This window comes from Bacillus rossius, chromosome 1 (genome assembly GCF_032445375.1).
Source record: "Bacillus rossius redtenbacheri isolate Brsri chromosome 1, Brsri_v3, whole genome shotgun sequence".
Lineage (NCBI taxonomy): Eukaryota > Metazoa > Arthropoda > Insecta > Phasmatodea > Bacillidae > Bacillus > Bacillus rossius.
Window position 1 is genome coordinate 102,615,665 of NC_086330.1, and position 18,062 is coordinate 102,633,726.

Consider the following 18,062-nt stretch of genomic DNA (forward strand, 5'->3'; position numbering starts at 1 on the left):
CTTCAGCGTGACCATTACTTCATATGTATTTCTTCACACCGTCGAAAGTTTTCCACGCCACTGTTTTATTGCAAAAACGGCATATCATAACATTTTGAGATTTAACTATTCCATCTTGGGAAAACTGTTTCACTCTTTCGTTAATGTTTATTTTGGGCGGCATATCAGCATATATAAACGAAAACGAACGTTACGAATATGTGTCCACCCTACGACTATTCAAACCTGACTGGACCAAGCTGGCACTACGCCTGCTCCCCTTTAACACTGTCACACACTTACTGTTCATCTTCCCCCGCTGCCTTCCCCCCTTTCACCAACCTGGCTACTGCAACCTGCTATTGTTGACGGATAAGTAGTAAACAACCGTCTCGCGCTCGCACAAAATTTTTATTTTCTGTCATGGATCCGAAAAATTTGTGTATATTCTTAAATACATACAGAAATTCATGGGTACTACCGAATTTTAACAAATTCGCGAGTATTTCTTTATTCAAAAAATGTTATAAATAATTTTTATAATGGATTTAATATTTTTAACAACATTTTAAATGGTTTTAACAATTTTCGCAAATTCGCAAGTTGCGAATTTCCCGGGTCCCTATAACACAGCGGATGCACACAACAGTGTCACATGATGATTTGTGCGGGCGGCTATCTCATAATCGGCTGCAGGGCCATTCTTTCCGCTACACTTCACACGTTTGTAGCACTGTATCCTCGAGAAGGGTGGAGGGGGTTCAGCCACGGAGGAACGGCAATGGGCAACAACGGCCTAATCAACCGGAGAGAGCACTGGAGGTGATTTTGAAGAATTTGTTGTGTTTTATGATAAGTACTATTACTTAATTAGTTTAATTTCCATATAAAGTAATTATTTTTTCACACTAAATACAGTATTGCAAAAATGTGTCATGTTTTGATTGGATCAGAACTAGAGTGGCAGGCTTATACAGGCTATGCACAATTATCGTAAAAAAGTACCTCTATTCCAGGATTGAAATGCAATCAAAATGAGTCCATTTATATATTAATTTCACTCAATTACAATTGATTGTGAAAATAAAGGTAATCCTTTGTACCCCTCCCTTTCTAGCCAACATTCCTGATATGCCGAAAATATAGATGAAAACTAAAAACCTGAAAAAATCTCATTAAATAAACATAAAAAATAGTTGCCGAAAGATTTTTGATAAATACATAGATTGTTTCCAAGAAGCCTCTACTCCGAACAATTAAAAAATTTCTCCCCTAAATAATTGCCAAGAAATTGTTAATAGAAGTTATCATTTTGTAATACTTTCAGTGGTTATACAACTCTTAGTTTACATTCATAAATGATTTTCTGAACCAAAAAACCCTGCATAAAATTTATTTTCACCTCAAAGTATTCACAAAAATATTATATGAGTTGGAGCCATTTAAGCAGAAACAATAAACTAAAAAAGGTGTCTTTTTGAGAGATAACAATTTTTTTAAATACTAAAAAAAAACTTGAATTTGTAAACATATTTGTAAATATTTGTGTTTTTTGTTACTTTTTCCAACAAAGTTATAAATTTGAAAATTACATTAAACAATAATTTTTTCCCTGCTTTTTTTATATATATATAAATATAATTTGGTGGGTTACTTTTTTTCACAGAATAAAAACTAAGAGTTAACAAGCTTATAATTTTATTTTAAAATGCTTTGAAAATATACATAACTTAAACATAAAAAGTAAAAACATTATAACAATAAAAATATAAAATTATATTTTGCATCTTTGAGTTTTAAAGCTGGCAAAGCAGAAGCTGGGATGATCACCGAATGATCTTAGCTGATGATTACTCACTTGCAGCAAAAAATGATGTTTCAGAAGTTGCAATATTGTGCTGAAAACAAAAAAAAAATTTTATGTTAAAACACAACATGTAGCACAAATTAACAGGATAGATGTAAGAGGACAAAATGTAACTGCAGCTGAAAGGGCCATACGGTACCGTATTTACCAGTGTATGGATCACACATTTTATGCCAATATTTTTTTTAATAAAATGTACTGTGACCTTATGTAAATGTTCCATTTTGGGTATATAAAAAAATTGTGGTTGACTATGTTCTTAAATAACTAACCATTGTTGGTTTTTTATAAATATGTTATGAATAAGTATAAATTGTTTAATTATAATATCTCAGCCATGCATGTATAGCATCATTAACTGCGCCATTGTGCTGAGTCTGGCGCCTGTTCAGCGGCTACCCGGCTGGCTGTCCGGTGGCTATCTGCCCCGGGCTAGTGTAGCAAGAGGAAAAAAATTGAAAAATAAACCAGCCAGTGAATGCAAAGGGGGTGTGTGTTTGTCATGAGAGTGTGAAAGTGTGTGTGTGGCCATGCAACAGTATTTATGGTTCTCCTTCCCTCTATCAATGTTGTAAATGTCCACTGTATACAATCATGTGTATCTAGACAGATTTTTGTGACGTAACAGTATTCAAACATAGTTTTTGGCATGAGATTTCCCATGCTTTCTACCGCAACATTCCATGACAAAATTGCTGAAAAGGGCATTTTTTACCTTCTCTCTCTTGCTGAAGGAGATAGGGGGAAAAAAATAGACAGGGAAGGGAAACAACAAAAAACGAAAAAGATGCCAAAAGGGAGACATTAAGAACCGGCGTGTGTTTCTAATGCGGCAATATGCCGAACCATAAAGACTTAATTTGTATTCTATTGGAGACAGATCTATGATGCGATCCATATTAGAGGGCAACCCTTACAATGAAAATGTAAGATTTTTTGCCAAACATTATAGATGCGACTCATCTGCGGGTAAATACGGTAACTGAAGCAGTTTTTAGGTAAAGAGTGTACGTTTTCAACTAAAATATTTCAACTGAGATAGTCAGCAAAAGAATGCACAAGCTAATTAACGGTAATTAGTACAAATTGTTTAAATAACCGCCAGTTATTATTAATCAAGAATTGTTATTAATTACTGGTTACAACTAACCAGTATCAGTACCACCAGATTTTTAGTTGCATGAGCTCTTCTGAAGCTCAGCACAAAACTTATGGCCCAGTATATAGGGCCATAAAGCTAACAATAAAATGTTTCACTGTAACTAGTTAAGTAGGCCTATGCAAAAATAAGTTTTTAGTTATAATAAACCATGAATAATACCACATTATTTGTGAATATGAATACTAGTAAGAATGATATGTATTTAGAATTCCACTTATATCGATGGAACTCTAGTGAAGACAGATTGTGATGCTGCGACCCACAAGCAGGGGCGACTTTTACAGAGAAACTGTTAAAATTTCCCCCCCCCCCCCCCCCCCCCCAAAATTAAGGGTGCAACCCATACGAAGGAGTGACCCTTCTGCCGGTAAATATGGTAATTGTACTGTATCACGTATCCAAATACATCCCATGATTCTGATGGCATGATCCTGTATGATTGATCCTGTGGTATATGATGCTTCCTGTTTTGATTTAGTAAGTGGTAAGATCCTGGTCATACCAAAAATATTATATCCAAACAAACAATGTTAGAATGTAAATATTTCTCAAGGGTACAGTGCTACGAATGTGTGAAGTGCAGCGGAAACAACGAACCTTGCAGTTTTTTCGGATAATACGATCATAATTCATTGTTACATCACAATTTTTGTTATATTCAGGATCTTTTGATTACTAAATTAAAACAGCAAGCATTATGAACCACATAATCAATATATTCACGATCATGCCATTAGGATCAAGGGATAGACTTGGATACGCAATATGAAACTTTTACCCTTTTAAGTTTGAAATATTTTTTTCATCCAAATGATAAAAAATGTAAAAATAGTGATTTTTAATTCATTTTTATCATATTCACAGATTGTTTGTTACATATAAACAGGACATGTACGCAGTGTTGCAGAAAACAAATCGTAATTTCTAAATAAAACGTTTTAGCTTATTATATGTTAAATTATTTCATTTAAATATTTTTTTAATGACTCACACTTCCTATTGGTGATAAATAATTAAAAAAAAAAATTATTAATTTAGAAAGTTGAATCAAAAATAAAATTATTCATGAATATTGAATACTTTTAGAAACTTGCATACCCCTAGCTGCTACCACTAACTCAATTTACTTTATTAGAACACTAAATATTAATTGATTACCAAGTACATTTAAGGTGCCACATATTAACTTACACAAAAAAAAAAAACGGACATTGTGGTCATTACTCCGTTCGAGGGGTGATGAGATGACAATGTAGCATTAATGGAACGCAGGTTTGAGGAGGGGTAAGGGGGAAATGCGAGTACCCTGAGAAAATGTATCAACCCACTACAATGTCTGCCATGTTTCACGTATACGACAAATCTGGATTTGAACCTGCCAGCCTTAAAACAAAGAATATAACTGTAAGAAAAAAATTACCTTCAATGATAGTGTGATTTTCATGTCGTCATCTTTTGATTGCTCGATGGCTTCCTTCAACCAAAACTTTTCCATGAACCCATCAAATACTGGATTCTGAAACAAGGTTTATCGCTATATAAAAGCACATAAGCATTACAAGATGGCATTATTAAAATGAGAGAAAGAAATACAAGTAATACCATTTACTTAATAAAATTATGTATGATGATAATAAGAGACCAAATATTGTTTTGTTTTTTTCTCCTATCGTGTCTTGTCTCAACATTATTATTATTCTTATTAATTATCATACATAATAGTACACAATAATGCAGTAATGAGTGTTGTTTAGAAATTCAAAGTTCCTGGAAATCTAAATACCCATATTTTAGGAAGAAATTAAAATTTCCAGATCAGAAACATGTCTTGAATCAAAAAGTAAACTTGTACTTTATAACACTATAAGGAAATTACGAGGTTCTATGGAAAATTACCTGGTGTACAACCTTACAGTCTATCCTGTCAAAGTCAGACATTCGGAAGAATAGATCCAGCAAGCGCTCGACAGTTTGCTTGTGCAGCTCACAGGCGAAGCCTGACGAGTCTGCCGAGATCTCTCGGAATAGAGCTGAGAGCGCGGCGCTGCCACAGGACAGGCTGAAGATGGCGGCCTTGTGAGCATTGACGCTCTTCAGGCCGGAGGCAAGGACGTGCGTTCCTGCGTCGGGAGCGCTGGTCCCGCCCGTCGACAGGACAAAGATCTTGGGACGAGCTTGCTCTGTCTGGCCAGACAACTGCAGGGCCTTTGTGAGTGCAGCCTCCATGCTGGGGTCTGGAACAATCACTTCTTTACTATACAGCGGTATTTCTCTATTATGAAGACTGACAATGGCAAAAGATTCTTTTTAATGAATATTCGTTATAGATGAATAATGACGAAATACTTAAGCCCAAAATTATATTTACACATTTTCCTAAATGTCTCAATTCCACAACATACCTCGGAACAAGTTGCATCCTAGAGAAAAAATGCACAAGATAAAAACAGTTGAAAATATAAATAAAAACAAAACAAAATATCTACTTATTTTTTTTGAATCTCTGTTTTTAATTTATTTTCAAATCTCTCCATGTGCTGCTGTGCTATATATGTTGACCCTTTACTTTTGTGCGATATCAGATCTGGGAACAGTTTAATTGAAGACTAATCGCTTTGTGTCTAAAACCTGCATCACTTATTTCTATTTTCACCAATGCTGTTTACCACTCGGCCACAGGCTGGAAACAGTTGAGGATGATGATGTTTACCACCCAAACCTTGGCAACAGAGGTGTTGGAAGAAACTGCACATTATATCGTGGAATGCAGGGGAATGTTTCCTCCTCTTTGGCTTCCATTCTAAGCCCCACCCCTGTGCTTCCAGAGAAAGAGAGAGCAGTGAAGCTTGTCCCTGTGAACTGGTGAACACAGCTATTACTTACTCGCCCTTCTCTACCAACCAAGCTAACCACCCAGATTCTTGCACTCACTCTCTGCATTCTTCTTCCCATGATTTGCATCATGAACGAGATCAAATGATTTTTGTGCAGCAACAGTCCATAAAAAACCCCACTTTTATTCAAACTACTTGTTGCGTGAAGTTCTAAAATATGCTGTGTAAATAACCCATAGTTATGAGAAAAAATAGGCTCCAGAAAAACTTTCATAAATACAATATGGATTTACTTTAATTTATAGTGAAACTGAAATGATTAACATAATTCACCTAACATAGGACTTCTCATGATATACTTTACTCATATTATCAGGGTCACAATGCATTATCAGTTATTATTGATTAAATACTCTACATTTGTTCTAAGTTTATTCAAACATATTTCGTATGGCACAAGTAATTAAGAGCCCTGCCTACCTGGGCACACATTGGTGAGCAGAGCTTCAGAAAAAAACTATGTGATTTGAAAACTGTTTAAGATATCGGAGTGGGATCTATTTACGAAAAGCATTTAAGAATAACAAAGGGCAGATGAGTAGTTCTGTTTCCGGATTTTGTTTTTAAAATGTATTTCTAGAAAAGTGAAAATGTCTGAAACTAGTGTTTTTAAAAATAATGTTAAGGCATGCAACATTTGGTACAGATTCTTCAAAGCACACAAGGGACTTGCATTACACCTTTAGCTTCATTTATTAAGGAACTAATGTTATGGTTACCACTCAAATCTCATAGTTGCCCTATGCACTGTGATATTACATCTCACATAATTGAATATTTTATATATTTTTTTATCCCGACCATAAATAATAAATCTTTGCGAAATTACATTTGTATTAATTGCTCTATGCAATAGTGGTTTAACTTCTATGATGAAAAGACAAAAGTAATGTTTGTGCTATGGTTAAAGGAATTTAAAAAAGGAAAGACTGACTTTTTTTGGTGATCGAAGTGTAAGGACGTGTTAAGTACTTGGGTGTAATTTGTAATTGAAGAAAGACTTTAAGTTAAATGATAATGTATAACCGTTAGCAATATATTGATTTATTAAAGTTATATATTTTTCAAAAGTACTGTCTGCGTAATTACCTATAAATTGGCATCAAGACCTAGTGAAAGACAATTATCGTTTGCTACAATGGAATAGGTATGAAACAATTTTGGAATTTTGCAACTCAAAATGTGGTTAATGCAGCGAACCAACTACATTTTATGGATTGAGACACAAAATAATTGATCCTAATTCCACTGTGATCTTTGAAAAGTAGTTGATAGACTTTGAATTTTACACTGAGTTAACGGTGTTCTACAATAAAAGTTGCTACGAGGACCTCTGAAGAGAAGCCACATGAATCGTCTAGAACTGACCTGTAATTCGAGCGGAACACACGACGGGGACGGTTGCTGACGAGACCGTGTTCTTCCACCATTCTACGAGAAACTACAGGTCATCTTAAACTGTAACGCATATTTGTGTACGCAATCCCTGAACAGCGACGTAAACCAGCTTCGATATATCCTTTAATTGATTTATTATTCATGTATGTGTGTCATCAAACGGTATGTATTCATATTAGTTTATTAGTGTATTGAGTTTGTGAAGGTTTTCTTTGAAGTGTTTATGTAATTTTTAGGGATGGGGCGAATCCTGATTTCCTCAAATCCGAATCCTAACTCGAATCCTCGACTGGAATTGCCGAATCTCGAACCCAAACCCGAATCTTTGAATAGATGATGTCCACATATCTAATGTAAGTGAGATGTATTCTGCTTGCACTAAAAGTCCCTTGACTTTATCACATGTAGTTTGGTACATTTCTGGTATAAGTGTATATAAAGACAACAATTTTTTCTTGAGAAATTTCAGTTTTAGTACAGATTAGCGGTTAGGATTTTTTCTATAAATAAGCTAGAGGTCTGCGAGCCTAAGAATTTTACTTCGAGCCGAGCTCGAGCTTTTGTGGTACAGTTACACTTTTGGGAAATTATTTTTATCTTAAACTTAGTATCATGTTTGAATAAAGTATTAAAATGAAGTGGGCTTATTAATTTTGGGTAACTATTTACATAGTGTGTTTACATTTTGCACTGCTAGAAAAAGAATAACATTTTTTTTCATTGAATCTTACCTGTTTCCATTGGTTCATTAGTAACTGATATCATCCAACTAACATAACCAAGTATATGTTTGTGTAAATGTAACATATCTTTGGAAAAATTTCACCCTTGTCAATTTTTCTGGAGACCTTACTGAGCTTCAACAAACTTAGCACCAAAAATCATGTTGTTTGAAAAGTACATTCACATTGTTTCAACATTTCCACTTTTCAGCACAATAATTCTGAGAGAGATTGTCACAGAGTATTAAATTCTGTTCTTTAATCTATCATTCAGAACAATAATTTGTTCTGCACGTTCAGGAGTTAAATTAGCTCTACGATTGGAGATAGTGTTTCCAGCAAAAGAGAAGCGTCTCTCGCTGGCAACCTGCTTGGCTGGAATGCTTTAGTAAAATTGCTTAACCTCAAAATTAGTGTCATAAATATCTGTAACTGGTCATTAAAGTTTAATCAATTGAAAGTAATAAAAATAAAAACATTTTACTTCATTCAATTTACACTTGCAAAAAAAACATACACACAATAAACCTACATGGAAATTAAAGTCTTTTTCAATATCATGAAGTCTGAAATATGTTTACTCATGTCATTAAATGTAGAGCTGTGCTATATTGAAGAAGCCGATTTTGCCAATATTTAGTTGTTGAATCGGCATTTCTGCCGACTTCCGATACAGTACGCTCGTTAATTTTCAGCCGATATTACTGAAAAACGAAAGAGACTGCCATAACCTAAAAATCCACGAGAACCATTTTCACTTTTCGTAGTAGTACTGCATTCTTTCAGATCGCATTATTTCTTAGCAACATGTGCCAACCATACATATGAAAGTTTAACATCCTTTTTTTTTTTTTAACAATGTTTTTTAATTTAATATGTCATAAATAAATAATACATTACTATCACGGTAAATATACATCTCAGTTGTTACGGTAACTATAGTGCAAATATGGTAGCTATCATGCTTATGTAGTAATTATGGTATTCTACAAAGAATCTTTAAAACCGAATCCTTTGACGAATCCTATATCAGACCCGCCGAACCTTCGAATCCCTAGGATTCGGTGGATTCGGCGGATATTGGATTCGGTCGCCCCATCCCTAGTAATTTTGTAATATTACAAATTCCATCTCCCCACATTCAGATCGCCCTATTAATATTATTTAATGATTTATTTTGCTTGGATTAATGTAATTGCTCTGTTGAATGTTTTGTTTGCTATATTTAGTGTCAATTTCAAATACATCCTTGACTGGGAAGGGGGGGGGGGGGGGGGGGCTTAAGCTATGTCACCAAGCATATGGTAAAAATTACTAAATTAGGTTTCGATGACATTTTTCATTAATTTACAGATTTGTTTTCTAATATAATTAAGTCCAAGGGTTTTGCAGCATAGGAAATGTTTAAAAACCTGTGTATTTATTTGAGTTGGCATGAAATAACAGTTTTTTATGAACAAAAATATTACACAAAGAATACATTTGAAATGGTTGATGCAATAGAATGCTTTATGACATCAAGATCACATGCATCAAACAACAGGTATAGCTACAATGTTTTAAACATTTAAATATATTATAACAGATTAATACTTGTATATGCTAGTCTCCTGGTGGTGGAAATACTTACCTTTTGAAGGCACAATAGCCAGTGTTTGTGTGATGAAGTCCCTAGCCTTCCTGATGTTCTCCTGGGACGCAGGGAATACTTCAGTGCCTAGTGTAGTCATGCCGGATACCACGCTGCCAGAATCCTCCCAAACCTGTGAAAAAACACACAATGAGTTGAGAAGCAACAACATACAATAAGTTGACTGCATTAGCACTGGAATTTATAAACCTAAAAATGTGTACAAAACTTCCACATAATTTTGGAAGCACCGCCTGATTTCCTTCATCAATAGCATTTTCCATACTAAAAATACTTTTTTATCAACAGCTCTACAAGAAAGAACCACAACTGCAAAATCCACTAATATTTGAGACAGAGGTGTCTTGCTATTGGCTAAACAAAAATGACATAACTCATAAGACATGGTTTGGTGTCCTACTCAAGAAACAATTGTAGAAACTGGAAATGCACTTGACATAGCCACTGGTCAGACACTTCGCTAGCAGCATACAGCAGTTGTTTGTCTAGGTATCTCACAACCTGAGCACATTCCTATAAATCAGCCTCCTGCTGGATACAATTATACTGATGTGGAATTTATGAAGCGCGACCTAGTTGGTAATACTACATATATTAACCCATTCATGAGCCCTGCCCCTGATTCACAAGAACATAAGTTAAATAAATTAAATTTAAAAGAAAAATAATTATTTGATGTCCATTTTCCATGGCTTCTTAAAAAAAATGAATAAATCTTAAACTAAAAACTCTGTCTTTTCAAAATCAAAGTAGGTAGACAATTGACAAGCATACACAACCTTCCATTACTGCCAGAAAGATTAAAAACTGGCAGTAGGCAGCAGCACAACAAACTTGGTATGTTCGCAATACATTTAAAATGAGTTTATAAAGTTCAAATTTAATATTTTTCATGTTTAAGGCTTAACAAAAACATTTTAAAACTTTTTTTACTTTACCACATGCTGCCATTAACATATACTTTAGAATAAAATATAAAATATTTTAGTTTTGAGAATAACTCATTTTAGAAGGCATACTGGTTTTCTGAGTTGTTTACTGCAATTTATTTTCCAGTAAATTTTTTTTTTATAAATCGACCAACATTTTTCATATAGTCAACACATAAACACTGCAACATTTCCATCACACAAATCATAAATAAAATTAGTATGTGCCTAATTTAATGCATAGTATGCATGAGGTATTTCAAAACTATGTATTAGGTTTTTTTACTCTCCACAAAAATAAACAAATCTGGCTTTTTTGTTTTCTTTGCCATGGTTAGAAATAGGCTTTATCAAACATGTCCTTACCACGTGTTGCTATCCACATATCATTATAACATGGAAGCTTTACTTTTTTTTCAAGCCGTCTACTTCCCAAGTCTTCAACAAAGCTAAATCCATAAACTAATTTTGAATGAATCAAAATTAATAATGATTTGTTCACGAAAACTCTTTCAACATTGGTTTTTTTTATTATCAGTGTCCGTTTACATTCTGTACCCCACAGTTGACAGTAGCGTTTCCACCGGCCATTCCCATTTCCAATCATCTATTGCTGATAATGTAAACTCTACAAGCAGCTATACAAGTCTCTGAGCACTTGGGGATTTTTATATGCTTTAGTCTGCTAGTCTTACAGCCACACATATAGGAATGATGTATATAAACCACAAGAAAATACTTTCAACTGCACAGCCAACATGCCACATCATCATCCGCCATTTTTACCAGTGAGGAGAAAGGTGAATGTGGAACCCAATTTTGTAAAATTGTTGCATTCATATCTGGGACTTGTTAAATAAGGGTCTGATAGTTTCTTTACCTCTACTATTAGAAAGTTAATCATTTCTGTATAGATACGTGTTCACAACTTCCCTTTGTGATGAATCGTTAGTATCTCTTGGAACTTAAATAAATAAAGGGGATAATCTGGTATTTAGAATCAAACTTAAGGAAACAAGTCTTGGAATTAGAAAAAAATATGTATGTACTATACACATACCTTACCCAAACAAGTGGGAAACGGTTAATAATGAAGGGATACAATATTAAGTAATGGCAGAGTTACACTTCATTGTCATCATTACTTTTTATTAATGAGACATCATAACGATCCAGTGCAGAGTTACACTTCATTGTCATCATTACTTTTTATTAATGAAACATCATAACGATCCAGTGCGGAAGTAATGGCCCGGCCAAGTAGGGTAATGGCATCTCTTGCAGACGGCCACCAATTGCAAGGGAACCACCACTAGCAAAAAAATACATGCCCTTATTTACTTAGATTTACAAAATAATGTTTGATTAAAGCAAACATGACTGACCTGCATGTCATTGGAGCAGATCAAGATGCTGAACAGATCCCTCTCGTGCAGTTTGAGCAGCAAGTTCCTCGCGGAGGCTATGACCAGCTCTCGCATCTCCCCTGAGGCAGTGGTCCCGACGTGGAGCAGGAGGACGAGGTGCCTCGGCCTGGCCTCTGCTGCGGGACCCGCTGCCCCCGGCAGGTGCACGTGGATGGTCTGGCCACTCTCGTCCTGCCGACACCGTCAGTCACCGTTACCTCACGGTAGTACTGTCACTGGAGTGTATGTGTGTGTGCATAGTACTACAAGTAGAAAATATCAGTTGAGAAAATTTTCTGGAAAAATACAACCACACATATATATTTTTAAAACTTTCCTTTTTTCCATTGTAACCATAGATTTAATTAATTTAAGGTATTGTGATATAAGTTATACAATAATTTAATTTCAGCAGATTGGTAGGTACTTATTAAACAACAATATTTCTCCTATCAGTTGATAGAGAGAGCATGGGTTCTACTGAACTCTCAAATTTTAAGTGAGACATTAGGTGGTAAAGAAAGACAAAATATGTGTTCCCTTAACTGTTTCTATTCTACGTGAATATACACTTGCTAATTTTTTCAGTTTTGCAAAAAAAAAAAATTCTAAAAATACTTTTTTCTGAAAACTAACATTGCTATAAAATATTAATTAATTTAGAAAATAATTTTCAGGAGTTATTGTTTGTGTTAGCACACTTTCCTAATATGCATCACTAGTACGTATATTCTTCTCCAACCAAACTGTCGTAGAAAATGGTAATACTTTGAAGTGTGCTACGACAGGAGTTTTCAAATGACTTTCTTATGAGGTGGAAAATTTTTTTTGCAAATTTCTGCATACATTCTTCTATATTTGAATTTTTTTTTAATGACTAGGATGATTATGTTTCAAATTCTGTAAAAACTCTTTTAAGAAGTTCTCATTTAAGAATTTTTTTCCTGTTTAATAACCTTTAACAACTTTGAACTTGATCTCTAAACAATGTTTTTTGTTTTTAAAAAAAAAAGAAGTTTCCCTGGTTAATAACTTCAAATTTTTTAAGTAATTTGGGAAGCATCTCAACACAAATTGACTGTAGTGAATACGTATACATACAGACGTTTGAAGTGTGTAAAAGTCTCACCAGAACCACTTCGCCATCAGGCCCGTCAGACCCAAAGTCAGGTGCTTGTGCCTTGTACTCGACACCCAGCTGTACGGTGTCGTCCGCCCCGAACAGCCGGCCCTGCTCCTCTGCGCTCGGGGACCAGCGGAGCATCGCCTTGTGGTCGTCCGTCGGGCTGAACTGCACCTCCACCTGGTCCAGCACTGGAGACAGGCCACTTTACACTAGGCATGGGTCCATCAGATACACACATCTTAAAATACCATCAAATATTTTGTATTCAAAAGATATGATATTCAAGAAAAAATATTTGCAGAAAAATACTGAAGGAAATGTAAAATTCAAAATTCATAAGTGACACCTCTTAAGTTCTATTACTAGGTTAAGGGATGTTTCACGAAGAAATCTGACTTTTCTTTAGATTGCAATAAGGCATGTCCAAGCCATTCAGGATTTTTTACTTTTGCTCAAAATAACTGTGATTCATGTGCCGACAATGAGCGCATACCTTAAAGAAACTCAACCGATCACGAAACACAGTCAACACTACGGTGTTTTCACACACAACTAGTCTACACATCTTATCATGAAAAATACATATCCCTACCTATTACCTTTCCCCTATATATTTTGTACTTTTAGTATGGAATTACAATACATTATATATATATTTTGAAAATTTATTTCATGAAACAAACTATTAAAGGGTTAAATGTTTTAACGCCATTTGTTCAGTGACTTTAAAAAAAAGACCATTTGTATATATTTCTCATTTGTTTGTGCTCGGATCATGGACATGTAACAGTATTTTTCTTTTTGTTGTTGGTTGGATGCGGACAAAACTTTCTCCATGCTTGTGAGTCCAACAAAGGACAGTAAAAATTAAGATGGCCGCCTAGCCACAAGTTGGTGCTGGGCGCTGCTAGAATTCACCAATTTTCGGGTGAATTCTGTAACTTCCGTAGTCACGGAACATTTTGATCCTCCGGGCCGGATCGGTCACGAACGTAGTGATATTTACGGCGGGTCGGTTCGGATACAGTCGTAAGTAGAAGGCACGCGGACGTTCGTGGCACGCCCGGGAGCGGGTGCGTCTCGGTTTATTTGTGGAAGAAGCAAGATGGAAACAATAGACGTTCTGTTGTTACAGTGCGTAGTAAAATCAGAACTACAGCAAATTTAATGGTGCTTCGAAGTTCTAGAAAACAATAACGCGTGCGGGTGTATTTGGTACTCGTTTATCTTTCTTTGTCTTGTCTCGAGTCCTTTGTCTGACGTCACGTGAACGGATCGCGAACATCGGTCACTCTCAGGACCCGCCGGGACACGGTTGACTTTTTTTTGGGGGGTAAAGGAGTGAAAGACTAGCGGCAACAAAGAAGCTTGAGAAAGGGAAAATGGCGGAGGGGCAGTAGGGAGGATTGAGTTCAAGGTCAACACGGAACAGAGAAACCTAAAAAAAATAAATAATAATGACAGATTTGACAGCTGTTTACCTCAGGTTTCGCGGTCAGAAAATCGTCTGCAAAGAGCATCAACCCTTGCAGAGAAGGCTGCATCTGATCCATCTCAACAGAGGCTATTGGAGGCCACCTGCAGGGACTTGGATCAAATACAGAAGGGCTTTGAGGAGGACCATCTCCTAATTGCTACCAGTTCAGGACAGATCACTGAGTTTGATTCAGAGGAGCATAATAAAAGGTTGGATACATTCGATGATTTATACTACAAGATAATGTTAATCTCTGATTCCTTTGCAAGGATACCACTACCCAGCTCATCACATGCTTCATCATCCACCTCTCATGACTCACCTAGAGTGCACCTTCCAGCCATTAAATTGCCATCATTCAGTGGTGATATCAAGTCATGGCAAACATTCTCCAACCTATTTGAGACCTTAGTTGCAAAACAGAAGCAACTCACGAATGTGGAATGACTCTCTTATCTGAAGCTGTCATTGGAAGCAGAACCCTTGTCTTTAATACAGTCTCTCCCTCTAACAAGAGGATAACTTTGAGATTGCCTGGAAGCTTCTCCACCGGCGATACAATAATAAGAGGCTTATTATTAATCGCCACATTAAGGCACTAGTCAATGCCCCATCTGTCACTGGAAGTTCATCTACCCTAGTACAGCTGTTAATAGCTATCCAGGAAAATGTTGCTGCCATCAAGGTATTCAGCATATCTGTGAATACTTGGGATCCCCTGTTACTCTATCTATTAGAGAGGAAATTGGATTAGACTCTTAGACGAGACTGGGAGTCGACACTAACAGACCCGGCACAGATACCAACACTGGAACAATTTATCATCTTTTTGGAAGGTCGACAACGATTGTTGGAGTCTTTAGGAAGTGGACAAAAACTGAAGGCTGTTTACAAACCAAGCCAACAACAACCCAAGTGGAGACCATCACTCATTGTCTCAGTGTTCCAAATTTGTGGAAACCTCCCCTAAGCAGCGATTTGAATTTGCAAAACAGCTGAAGGTGTGTATAAACTGCCTGCAGCAGTTTCATAAGGCCAAGGATTGCTATTCAAAGACCAACTGCAGAACTTGTGGATCACGTCATAATACCTTGTTACATTTTGAAGACTCAGCATTATCCAGCCAAAACTTGGAGACAAACAATGAGCTAAGTACAGAGGTGCAGTTGACTGATGATATCCCTGAACAACCTCCCACATCAGCTCTGACCAGTACTGGTCCATCGTGTGTTTTATTGGCAACAGCCACTGTTGGTGTTAGAGATGCTAGTGGCAACAATCATAAGTGTAGAGTGCTGCTGGATTCGGAAAGTCAAGCTAATTTCATTACAAGCCAGTGCCTTCAGAAGTTAGGCTTGCCTCGACACAAGTGTTCACGATTGATTCAGGGTCTTTCAGGTGTGTCTGTCACATCTGTGAGAGGAACTGCCTCTTGCCAGATACATCCCATCAATGATGATGCTAGAGTATTCACCCTTGAAACTTTGGTCCTAAACAAGATAAGTGTGAAGTTGCCTAATACACATCTTTTTTCTGGGCAGTGGAAACATCTCTCGAATCTGAAGTTGGAACACCTGGTCCAATCGAAATGTTGCTTGGAGCCGAAATTTTCCCTCTTTTGTTAACTGGTGGTCGTGTCGAAGGCATTCCTGGCTCTCCAACAGCATTGGATTCTATTTTTGGGTGGTTGGTCATGGGAAAAATCGAATCGACGTCTGGGTCTCCAGTGTCTGGATTATCAACATGTTTTCATGCTTCACTTGTACCACTGGAAGATACCATGAAAAAGTTTTGTGAACTCGAAGAAATTCTAGATGTGATCCCTGAAACACCGGAAGAAGTTAAGTGTGAAGACATCTTCAGAACAACTCACGAGAGAGGAGCTGATAGCCGCTATACAGTCAAGTTTCCATTCAAAACTATGGCCCCAGAACTGGGAGAGTCAAAATCTCAAGCACTAAGGCGCTGGGGAAATTTATAACAGAGATTATGTCACCAACCAGAGCTCAAGGCTCAGTACGAAAACTTCATGAAGGATTACATTACAGAGGGTCACATGGAACTAGTGGCTGAAGCAGAACATAACGCGAGACTGGGTTACTACATCCGTCACCACTGTGTCTTAAAACCTGATAGCACCACCACAAAACTTTGTGTTGTTTTTGATGCATCGGCAAAGACGTCATCTGGACTGTCCTTAAATGACACCTTGCTACCAGGAAAGAAGTTACAGGGCGACATAAGTAACCTTATTCTTGGCTTGCAATGCCATAAGATTACTTTCACCGCTGATGTCCAGCAAATGTACAGACAAATTCTACTGGATCCACAGCAACAAGACTAGCACAGAATCCTTTGGCGCTCCAACTTAAGGGACCCAATCCAGGAATATCGGCTGAAAACCGTAACATATGGTGTCTCGACAGCACCGTTTCTTGCCATTCGAACACTTCACCAACTTGCGGAAGATGAGAAACCAAGGTACCCTCTTGCAGCAAGTGTCCTTGTGGCTGACACTTATGTGGATGACGTAGTGACTGGTGCAGATACACTGCAGGCAGCTATACAATTGCAACAGGAACTGGTTGGTCTTCTCAAGTCTGGTGGCTTCAATCTCCGCAAGTTTGCCAGCAACAGTCCAGAGTTTCTTGCCCAACTGCCACCATCTCAACTACAACAACCTATTGCTCATTTGTTTGATACTGAAGGGCATTCAAGTCTGAATGTATTTGGTCTTCATTGGAATGCTAGGTTAGATACTTTTTCGTACCATGTACACTCCATGACCAGCAGCTGCACTAAGAGGGGCATTCTATCTGATGTGGCAAGAATATTTTATCCACTAGGTTGGCTATCTATCACCTGTGCTGTTACTGGCAAAATCAATGATACAAGAGTTATGGTTAGAAGGTGTTGACTGGGATGACAACCTGCCTGCCAGATTAGAGGTGAAGTGGACTCGTTTCAAGGAGGAGCTGTCTTTAGTGGAGGAAGTTACTATACCCAGGGGACCTATTGTAGGTGCGCGAGACTCATTGCTCGAACTTCATGGTTTCTCTGACAGTTCAGAGTTAGGATATGCCACTGTAGTATATCTTCGTGAGGTACCTCATGATGGTTCACCCCAAGTACATCTGCTGATGGGTCAGTCCAAGGTAGTACCAACCAAAAGGGTTACCTAACCTCGCCTCGAACTTTGTGGAGCTGTTTTACTCTCAAAACTTCTGCGTTATATTGTGGGTGTTCTTTCATCTCTAAATTTTAAGAACGTTTACGCCTGGACAGATTCCACTGTCACCCTAGCTTGGATACGTTCATCGTCTCATAGATGGAAACCATTTGTGGCAAATTGTGTGGGAGAAATTCAAACAAACACTTCACCTGAGTGGTGGCATCATGTTCCTTCGGCTGATAATCCGGCAGACTGCGCCTCCAGAGGTCTTCTGCCCTC

The 18,062-nt window shown here is 37.0% G+C and overlaps 1 protein-coding gene across 4 annotated transcripts in view; it reads right to left on the minus strand.

Moving 5' to 3' along the window:
- Positions 1-1,660: 1,660 nt before the first annotated feature.
- LOC134540990 (inter-alpha-trypsin inhibitor heavy chain H4-like) overlaps positions 1,661-18,062 on the minus strand; it is a 149,830-nt gene continuing 133,428 nt past the window's right edge. For 2 of the 4 annotated variants that reach the window (XM_063384130.1, XM_063384112.1), the window contains 6 exons: positions 13,138-13,322; positions 11,988-12,200; positions 9,653-9,785; positions 4,905-5,242; positions 4,429-4,524; positions 1,661-1,877 (listed from right to left, as the gene is read on the minus strand). In XM_063384130.1, coding sequence (XP_063240200.1) covers positions 1,830-1,877; positions 4,429-4,524; positions 4,905-5,242; positions 9,653-9,785; positions 11,988-12,200; positions 13,138-13,322 — 1,013 coding nt within the window. In that variant the 3' untranslated portion in view covers positions 1,661-1,829. Of the gene's footprint in view, positions 1,878-4,428; positions 4,525-4,904; positions 5,255-9,652; positions 9,786-11,987; positions 12,201-13,137; positions 13,323-18,062 lie in introns of all 4 variants that reach the window. The other 2 variants (XM_063384121.1, XM_063384104.1) reach the window with 1 other exon arrangement.